General features: G+C 62.2%; 1 protein-coding gene across 9 annotated transcripts in view; it reads left to right on the top strand.

Moving 5' to 3' along the window:
- Positions 1-1,482: 1,482 nt before the first annotated feature.
- Positions 1,483-10,017, top strand: part of DAZAP1 (DAZ associated protein 1) — a 22,057-nt gene continuing 13,522 nt past the window's right edge. For 2 of the 9 annotated variants that reach the window (XM_024134278.3, XM_024134277.3), the window contains exons 1-4: positions 1,485-1,662; positions 8,687-8,727; positions 9,192-9,358; positions 9,668-9,733. In XM_024134278.3, the coding sequence (XP_023990046.1) occupies positions 1,634-1,662; positions 8,687-8,727; positions 9,192-9,358; positions 9,668-9,733 (303 nt within the window). In that variant the 5' untranslated portion in view covers positions 1,485-1,633. Of the gene's footprint in view, positions 1,663-4,258; positions 4,617-7,637; positions 8,314-8,686; positions 8,728-9,191; positions 9,359-9,667; positions 9,734-10,017 lie in introns of those variants that run through there. The other 7 variants (XM_028484661.2, XM_028484663.2, XM_028484659.2 and 4 more) reach the window with 6 other exon arrangements.

Raw genomic sequence — 10,017 nt, 5'->3', positions numbered from 1 at the left:
CCGCGCCCCCCCCGCCCCCCCCCGGTGGGGGCCCACCCCCCCCCCCCCCCCCCCCCCCCGCCACCGCAAGTGTAACTGGTTTCCTCTGACCAGAAAAACTTCACAGAGCCCCCAGGGGGGAGACAGAACACCTGCCCAATGCCACCTGAGGCCACTCTTTTCCCCTCTGCTGAGCCTCTGCTTCTCACCTACGAATGGGGACTCATGAGTTACTCTCTGGTGGAACTGATGATGCCAATGTGCTTTGCAAACTGTAAAGTGGCCAAAGTGAGGTGTATTTTAAATGTTTTATGTTATACTGTTTGCCTGTGACCTGGTTCCTTGATTCCTCACATTTGTTTCATTTTATGGTGAATCAGTTATACTGTCAGGCTACCAAGAGGCTGAGAAAGTGAGTGGAAAGTCACCACGCAGCACAAACCACCATCTGACAACACTATTCAGGTCAGCTTTTATTATGGTCCGTGTAGACCTGGGTTTCTCCACCTTCCGTGTTGACGTGTTGGGCAGATTATTCTTTGCTGGAGGGACTGTCCTGCCCATTGTAGGATATTTAGCAGCATCCCCAGCCTCCACCCACTAGATGCCAGTAGCACCCACCTCCAGTGGTGACAACCAAAACTGTATCTCCAGACATGGTTCATTGTCCCCCCAGGGGAGAAGGAGGCTGAATCACCCTGGGTGAAAACCACTGGTGTGGACAAATGAGGGCAGGACAATCCTTGGCACAAGGCAGGGAGTCAATGTGTTTTCATAATCATTGGATCTACAGCCAACTGTTGGATTTGATTCCAGTTCTTTCCCTGAGTAAGTGACCTTGGGCAGGTGAATGAGCCTCTCTGACCGTCGGTATCGTCTTCTGGGGGCAGCGGGAGCAGCCGAGGCGCAGGAGTTGAACGTGGCGCCAAAGCCTCCCGCGGCCCGGCGGGGTGCGGGCGTGGCCTCTTCCCACGGCTGACCCCACGCGCGCCCCCGCCCCGCACTCGAGACTGAACAAGGAAGCCGCAGCCGCGCCTGCGCCCCTCGGTGCCTAGCCCCGAGCGCCCGGCCGCGCACGCGCCCCGCGCCGCCGCGCACGCACGCACGCTCGCAGCACGCGCACGCACGCGGCTCGATCCGCGCGCTCCCCTCCTCGGGGGCCTAGCCCCGAGCGCCCGGCCGCGCACGCGCCCCGCGCCGCCGCGCACGCACGCACGCTCGCAGCACGCGCACGCACGCGGCGCGATCCGCGCGCCCCCCTCCTCGGGGCGGGGCCGGAGCCGGCGCGCGGGACTGCACTTCCCAACGTGCCCCGCGGCGACGCTTGCAGTCGCCGAGGAGGAAGGCCGAAGCGCGGCGGCCAAGCGGCGGCGGCCCGGGCCCCGCCGCACGCACGCACGCACGCACACGGGCGCACCCCTGGCTCCGCCCCCGGAGGCCCCGTGCGGGAGCGCGCCCGGGCGTGCGCAGGGCGGCGGCGCGGGCGCGGGGGCGCGCGGTGACCGTTGGCGCTGAGGGGAGGAGGCAGCGCGACCGCCGCCGTTGCGCAGATCCGGGCCGCGGCTGTGGGGAGGGCGCCGGGGCCAGTGACCTTCCGGAGGCGGGAGCGAGCCAGGGGGCCCGGACGCCGAGCGCCTTCGCCGCCGCCGCCGCCATGAACAACTCGGGCGCCGACGAGATCGGGTGAGGACGCGCCGGCCCGCGCCGCCGCCTCGGCCGGCCCCCGCCCAGACCCGCCCGGCCCGTCAAGGTCACGCCGCGGGGCCGTGCCGAGCCGGCGGCCGGGATCCCGGGGTCGCGACGGGCCGGGGGGCCCCTGGGGGGACCTGGGGGTCCGGACGCCCCGCCGCCTCGTGGCCGGGGACCCCGAGCGGGAACCGGGGGTCCGGGGAGTTCTGTGGGTCCGGGCGCCCCGCCGCCTCGTGGCCGGGGACCCCGAGCCTCAACCGAGGGATCCGGGGAGTCCTGGGGGTCCGGGTGTCCCGCGGCCTCGTGGTCTGGGACCCCGAACCTCCACCGGGGGATCCGGGGAGTTCTGGAGGTCCGGGCGCCACGCCGCTTCCTGGCCAGGAACCCCGAGCCTCAACCGGGGGTTTCTGGGGGTCCCTGCTGTTTCCTGCCTAGGGCAGACCCCGCCGCCGAGGCGGAATTTACCGCAGGGAGACCGTCGCTCGGGAACCCGGGGTGGGGTGGGGGGTTCCGGGGCACCCTGTCTGCCCCCGCGCCTGGATTTCTCGCTGGGCGGGGTGGGGGGGGCGGAACCGTCCCCGTGCTCGTGCTTTTCCTCGGGGACCTCGAACAGGAACCTGTGGGGTCCAGGGAGCCCCCAGCCCGTGCACGAACTTGGCGGGTCAGCGCACGTGGCGGCCCGGTCGCGAGGGGGGCTTCCACTTCTGCTGCCGCCCAGCTTTTCCTACCCGGGACTCAGCGAGTGCCCCCTCCACTATCTACTCTCCTCCCAAGTGTAGTTTCGCAAACCGAAGGCCCGAGGGCCAAGGTCATGGGGGGCCGTCCCCGGTCTGCAAGCAGCGCACCCCGCAGTGTCCACCATCTCAGCGCCTCCGCGCCACCTGATGGGGTGTCTGCAACTGTTGTTTTTATGTTGATGGAGCCCCTTCCTGCTCAGCCCCCACCCAACTCCCATGGGCGGGTTTAAGATAAAGAGAAAGAGAAACTTGGGCGGTGGACAGACAGGCTTGCTCCTGAGGTCTTTCTCCTTGGTGCAACTATTAGTGAGAAAAGATTTCTTATAACTAAGTTTCTCTCTTAATAATTATAGCTTTGCCTAATGCTAAATGAGCTGGAGAGGAGAGTGATCCCAGAGGAGCTAGGAAATCCCATTCTGCCCTAGTCTAGGGGTTTGGTCTAGTTTTCTTTGCAGAGACTGGTTTCTACAGCATCAGCGTAATTTTACAGTTAAATTCTTTTTGCGGAGATGGCAAAACAGCCTGGGCTGGGTTTCCGTGGCCTTGTGTACATTTCTCTGTGCACTTAGTTTTGAACAGATGCGGTGTTTACAAAACGCTTGATTTGGTGAGTAAGTCATTGTTGGCTGGTGGGTGGCTGGCCTCACTGAGCCCCCGCCAGGTTCCAGCAGCACGTTACACCATAGGACATAAAGTGTGTTTTGTGGGCTCCCCCCTCTAGAACCCCACAGCGTTTAGAGGACCAGAAAGAAGGTGTGTAGCTCCTAGCCTGCTTTGTTTAGGAAAGACGTACAGGCACTGGGAGTCTGAGCTGTGTGTTGGGTAAGTGAAAAGTTGCCATGCTTCTGCTGGGAAACTAGGATGTGGGCAGAAAGAAAGTTGCGGCGGAAAGGGGCAGGACCTGAGGGACCGGCAGCAGGTCTTCCACAGCTACGTGGGCCTCTTTTCCTGACAGCCAAGCCGTCCGCGGCCAAGAGGCTGACTTCTTTAGGCCTGGGCTGCCTTTCCTCTTGCCTGGGAAGGCAGGGAGCCTCCAGATCCAAGAGGCCTGCCCCTCGGTGTGCCCTCGAGGAGACGGCCAGACAGGGGTCCCTGGCAGTTCACCCCTACAGCTTGTACCAACCCCTGGGAGAGGGTGGAGCCAGGATCCAAGGCTGGGTCTGGAGGGTTCCACCCTTGGCACCGCAGACCCACCCCAGACCCATAGGCAGCTTGGGGAGGCTGCAGAGCAAGTAGCTGAACCAGGATCGGGATCAGGGACCTGCCTGGCCCCGTTCCCCTCACCACCCTGGTGAATGCACCCAGGTTACCTAAGTTCTAAAGTTGTAGCTGTCAGGTGTCCCAGAAACTTTATTGCCTTGCTCCAAAACATTGGTCAGTTTCTGTTTTCTGTGGGAGCCTTCTTTCCATTTGCTGTGGGAAGTCCGGGTCCACCTTGACTTCCTTGCTCTGTGTGGCTGTTCTAGTTCAGTGCTTGTGACCCCATCCGGCTCCCTGGTGATGGGCCCTCTTGGAGTTTCCCGTGGGACCACCGTTGCCCACTTGGGGTGGTCACCGTGTGGGAGGGCGTGTCATGCTCAGACGAAGTGGTAGCCGTGTTACGGGGATGTGACAGTCTCACTAATCGCTGAAGACACCCACCTTCCCTTCAGACCTCCTTGGCTCTGGTGTCTGGTCAGCCCCTCCCGAGCGGCTCCCAGGCCAGAGGGGTGGCTCCGGGGACGGTACCTGCGTCCTCAGGAGGTGGGTGGATGCCTGGGGTGCTGCCCCATCGGGGATCTGCACTTTTGAGTTTGAGCCTTTGAAGGCAAAGCTTCTCCACGTCTGGACTGTACAGGGTCTGGTGAGGCCACTGTTTTTAGTTTATGTTTTCATCATCTTGGTTGTCACAGTGGCCCAAGCAGAGCCGGGGCGGGTCTTGAGGGCAGAGGCCCAATAGGAGCAGCAGGTGTCACGTGTGGCCTCGTGGAGCCCGGGTGCCACAGGTGGATGTCCTCCCTCCTGGGCCGCCCTGCGGGACAGGTGCTCACCTTGCTGAGGGCCGGGGAGCAGTCAGGGTTGTGTCCCGGTCTCCTCCGTGGCCTTGGAGAGTCAGCTTAAAGAGGGGTCCCCGGACTGGGGTTCTGGGGGCTGATGTGTCATGGAGCCGGAGAGGAGTTTGCTGGGGGTTTTATCTGGCAGATGTGGTTCTGCTGGCGTTCCCCAGGGCTGGTGAGACAGGGACCCTTGGATGTGACCGAGGGGAGAGGAGGGTCCCAGGACGAGGAGGGACCTGGGGGAGGGGAGGGAAAGCAGCACTGGGTCTCTGGAGAGAGATGTGGGCACGGCTGCTCAGGGCGGAAATGTGGGAGGTGGGTGATGTGGGGGCACATGAGGGCTCAGGTGACTTAGCACCGGAGGGGTCCTGGGACGGAGCCTGTGGGTCCCTCATGGGCGCGGCTCTTTCTGGAATGGTTACTTGCGGAGGCTTTGAACGCAGAGAGCCTTCCGTTGAGCTCTGGCTGGCCCCGTGGGTGTAGACCGGGAGCACGCAAGGCCGAGCTTCCTGAGGCCTCTGGGTGTGAGCGCCCTATGGGGGGGCCCACTGTGTGGTGGGGGAAGAGGTGTCTCCTGCCCTGTAGGCGTGGGGTGGAGGGCCTTTTCTCTGGGGCTTCTCTCTTGCATTTTGGAGCTGTCTTGGGCTCTGCAGGGTGTGGAACAGCATCCCTGGCCCCCACCCCCTCGATGCCAGAAGCCACAGATGTCCCCAGACGTGGTCCAGTGTCCCCTGGGGGCAGGGTTGTCCAGGTGAGACCCCTGTTTGGGAGCATTTGCTCTTTGAGGCCTGGTTCCCAGTGTGTCCTTGCCGCTTGCTCCCGTGGGTTAGGATGTGTGTCCCAGGGCTGTTTGGACGCCTGTACAGTTGGCTGTGATGCTGGGGTCTGCTCTGCTTGACTCCCTTCTGGTTCTGGCCGTTGCAGTGGGCCCAGCACCTGGACCTGGTGGCGTGCTGCCCTCTGTGCGGGGCCCCTCCTCAGAGCCCCTGCCCTGGGCTGCGCTGGACCTCTGTAGCTTCAGCTCTGACCCCTCCCTTGGCGGGGCACACCGAGGCTTAGAAGGGTCAGGGGACTCAGCCAAGGTCACTCCCAGGGTGGCCAGGCTAGAATTGGGGGCACCCCTGCAGGCGAGCGCGGCTGTGTTTCGGTGGAGGTCGCTGTCTGGGGGGGCTCCGGCTGGCGGGGGTCGGTGGGCTGTGGTGTCTTGTCGGGAGCTGGCGCGCCTCCCACGTGCTCAGCGACGGTCGGCCCAGGCTTTCCATGTGTTGTGCAGCCCCATAGTTTGTGAGAGGTGATCTCACCGGCTGGCGGAGGGAAGCCCGGCTTGCAGGGTGAGACCCCTGCCCCAACCACTGTCTTTGGGGTGTCCAGTCTGTCACAGCAGAAGGGCTGGAAGTGGGCTGGCTCCCTGGCTGCAGAAAGGTGTGAACACAGGCTGTAGAGGAGAGGGCCGCCTGCCGGACCGTGTGAGGCGTCCTGGCCTCAGCCCCCTGCCCTCCTGGGCGCGGCCTGTGGTGCCTGCAGTGGGCAGCCTGGGCCGGGGAAGCCACCGGAGCCTGGCTTTCTGGAGTACATACCACACAGTTGCCCTAAAGCACCCAGAGCAAGAACAGGAGAGTCATCCAGAGCAGGGGAGTCATCCAGAGCAGGTTTGCATTCAGCAGCCGGAAGAGGGTGAGTGTTTCCCGGACCCCAGCACCCGGTCACTTGTGCCGAACCCCTTCCTGGAGGAAGGCAGCGACCCCACCCCGACAGTCGGGGTGCAGGCCCCGGCAGCCAGCGCTGACTGCAGACCTCCTCTCGGGTCTCCAGGGATGGAGGGGTGTGACAGAGCCAGGAGGTCCCCTGGGGGCAGGACGGGGTCTGTGGGAGGGCCCCCCAGTTTCCAGCTTCAGCTGAGTGATGACTCTGGCACCCTTCAGAGCAGGGAAGGGCTGGAGAGAGGCTGCCACGTGGGGTCAGCTGACCCTTCATCTGCTGAGTCGTGTGTAAGTGCCCAGAAAGGCCTGAGGTCATCTGGTGCCAAGCAAGTCTGTCTGGGCCACCCCCTGGCGGCGGTAGGGTGGGCAGCGCCCTGTGCAGGTGTGTTGGCTGCGATACCGGCGATGGCGCCAAGTCTGCCTAGGGCCCCCGAGTCCCTGCCACCGCAGGTCAGCGAGGTCTCCCTGGGCCTTCCAGAACCTTCCATTTGCAGACAGGGAGCAGGAGGAAAGGAAATATATAAAGCACCCAGCGCAACACTGGCATGGGGTCTCTGGTCACATAGAGCTCTCTCCTGTGCCAGCTGTGCTCCTGGCATCTTCTCGGGTGAGCAGCTTTCGCCTCCTAGTTTATATAACTTGGGACTCGCAGAGCAGTGACAGAAACCGGGGCACAGTCGCCACGACCTCCTCACGCCGGCCCCCTGCGTGCTTTCCGTGCCACGTTCCAGCCCTGTGCGCCTCTGGACGCTCCTATGTGTCCTGTTTTCCAAGAACAGAAACATTTTTTAAATACAGCACAGTGATAAAATCAGGAAGCACGTATCAACACCATATCATCATCTAATCCACAGGGCAGATTCCGGTTTTTTCAATTTGCACAGGTGATGGCCTTTCTCTCTCTTTTCCCCTTAACGTCTGATTTTGAAATTTAAACGAGGGCTGGAACCTGGACTGGTCAGACCAGTTCCTTCCTCCTCAGCGGCGTGGGGGTTGGGTTGCTCGGAGGGACTGGCTGACAACCTTCCTGTCCTGGTCACATGCAGGCTAAACAGAGGTGGGTATTCCTCTAAGTGAGTTGGCGTTTGTCTCAGGTTTTTTGAGAATGCTCCAGGTCCTTTGTTTCTTCAAGCTGCTTTTCCACAGCAAACCCGTTTGTGCTTGTGCCCAAAGCCTGGGCACAGAGGCGGTCCACGCCGGCCTCAGGGCCCTTCGGTCATCGCCCGCCTGGGTGCCAGGCCCTGGGGCAGTGGGGCACAGCTGCGGGCTGTACTCCCCAGGGTCTCTGGGAGGCAGGAGGAGCCTGGCCTGACCTCTCAGGCGTGCGTAGGGGACAGGACGGGAAGGTCACGAGGCCCGGGTGCGAGCTCCTGGCCTCCCCATCCAGGAACGCGCTCTGTGTGGGAGGACGGGGGCATGTTGAGGATGGCAGGGGCCACCTGTCTGGGGCGGGGAAATTGTTTCTTCCACACTGAGTTTCTCTCCCCCAGGCAGAAAGCCGCAGTGGGAGGGACCCCTGAGTGCGGCTAGGGCCACTGCCCTGCAGGGGTCTGTCCTTGCATTCCGGCTGCCGGTTCTTGGGCGCTCGGGGGCTCAGCGCTCAGCCTCGGGGGGCTGTTTTGTCTTCACGCCAAGCAAGGTGGGGTTGGCTGTGGATGGGGACAGTGCCTGGGTGCCGTTCTGAGGGTGACGGTGTCATTCCTTTCCCCGGGGCAGCAGGCAGGATGGAGAGCCCCGTCCCCTGCCTGCCCTGTCACACCTGCCCCGGATCGGGTTGAGATCCCACAGCACAGTGCACCTCTCCGTTCACTTAGGCCCAGCCAGCCTGAAAGTGGCGGGCCGTGGAAGGCTCCTGGGTTCTGGACCCGCCCCGGGACTATGTGGACACTAGGCAGGGAGGCCACCCGAAGTTTTCCTCTCAAACATTCTAGGGCACCTGTCCGAAAGGACAGCCCGGGCCACCCTGCCACGTCTGAGCTCCAGGGACCTCCCCAGTGATTTGTGGGTCCTTATTTGTGACCACGTGCTGCATATCCCAGCTTTGTCCTAAAGCCCTCATCCCCGCTGTCGTCTGCGTTTGTTGCGTGGGATCTCAGCTCTGGACTTGGAAACCTTTGGTGTTTGCTGAGCAGCTGGGAAGCTGCCCCGTGATCCTGCTCCCAAACTGGCACGGTAGGGGGTGCCGTCGGTCTCTCTTTTCTTACTGTGGTTGAGGTCAGCGTGTACATGCGACTTGGGACGTTCTAACTCTCACTCCTGCCCTGTGGGCAGATCTTGGAGGCCTCGTTCATGCCTTTGACTGATGAGGCTGGGCCATGGCCGTGCCCTGGGTTACCACCTTAGGGTAGGCCGGACGGCCGGCACCTTGGGCAGAACCCTCTTTTTTGCGGGGGGCGCTGTGCCATGCCGCCTACAGATCTTAGTGCCCCGACCAGACCTTGAACCCAGGCCCCGGCAGTGAGCGCCGAGTCCTAACCGCTGGACCACCAGGGAGTTCCCAAGGCAGAACCCTCTTGACCCTGAATGTTTTCTCGTTGCATTGCAGGAAGCTCTTCGTGGGCGGTCTTGACTGGAGCACCACCCAAGGTAGGTGCGAGTGGACCTCGGTCTTCGGATTGTGTGAATTGTCTTTAATTCCTGACTTGTTTATTGTCTTGGTTTCTGGCAAGGGGCCCTTGGTCAGGAGTTGATGGGGGCAGAGATGCATGATCGTGGGCTTTGGAGCTTGATCTCGTCCCGTCCTTCATGGTCATGGTCGTGGTCACGGCCGGGGAGGGTGGCCGGCTCTGAAGGCAGAGGCTTTTGGCATGTGGAGGTGGAGCCAGGAGGGCTAGGGATCCGCTGGCTCTGCCTACTCAGCTGTGGCCTTTCTTCTTCCCGCTGACTTGGGGTGCACCTTCCCTTCCCTGGCACCCCGTCCTTTACCCTCTCCGCTGCCCCCACGTCAGTGGATCAGCCAGTTTAAAGGTTCCTAGTTGCACACTTCCCAGGTCAGGCTGACCTGCCTAACGTCCTCCTCTGCATGTGCGTGTGTCCCAATCTCTGAGCAGAGACGCTGCGCAGCTACTTTTCCCAGTATGGAGAGGTTGTGGACTGCGTGATCATGAAAGACAAGACAACCAACCAGTCTCGAGGCTTTGGGTTCGTCAAATTCAAAGACCCAAACTGCGTGGGCACAGTGCTGGCCAGCAGACCACACACCCTCGATGGCCGAAACGTGAGTGCCGGTCCCCGAAGAAAGCGCTCCGTCTTGCTGTGTGTGGCTCCTGGGCGTGCCTCTGTGCCCGAGCTCTGTGTGTGTGTGTGTGCGTGTGTGTGTGTGTGTGTGTGTGTGTGTGTGTGTAGGACTGCTTTCTCGTGGGGTTGGTTTGAAGGGGTTAAGGCTCAGAGCTTAGACTGGGCGCTGGGCCAGGATGTGGCCCGGGCCACCTGATGGGCCCTGTGCCCCTGGCCCTGCTGCTCACATCTTCTCTTCTGGGGGAAACAAGCCTCCTGTTCACCACTGCTCCTTTGAAACTTCCAACAGATCGACCCAAAGCCATGTACGCCTCGGGGGATGCAGCCGGAGAGGACGCGGCCGAAGGAAGGCTGGGTAAGGGGCTGGGGGCTCCTCCTGGGTGTCCCGCAGCCGCTGACGCGAGGGGAGCCGTGTCTCCGACCTGGGTCCTTGCTCACTCAGACTGAGCGACAGGAGGGCTTCCGGCATGAGGTTGAGCAGCTGAGAACTGCTCGAGTTGATTCGGTGTTGGAAGTTTTTTATCTTGTAGCTGAGAAGTTTCTTATTAGTCTACCTTGCAAACGACGGCTCACAGCCATCTGTCGTTAGGAACCTTCCGTTGTATCCGCGCCGACTGCTCCCGGCCGCCCCACCCCACC

This window comes from Physeter macrocephalus, unplaced genomic scaffold (assembly GCF_002837175.3).
Source record: "Physeter macrocephalus isolate SW-GA unplaced genomic scaffold, ASM283717v5 random_208, whole genome shotgun sequence".
Taxonomy (NCBI): Eukaryota; Metazoa; Chordata; class Mammalia; order Artiodactyla; family Physeteridae; genus Physeter; species Physeter macrocephalus.
This window is presented reverse-complemented; position numbering and strand designations above follow the sequence as displayed.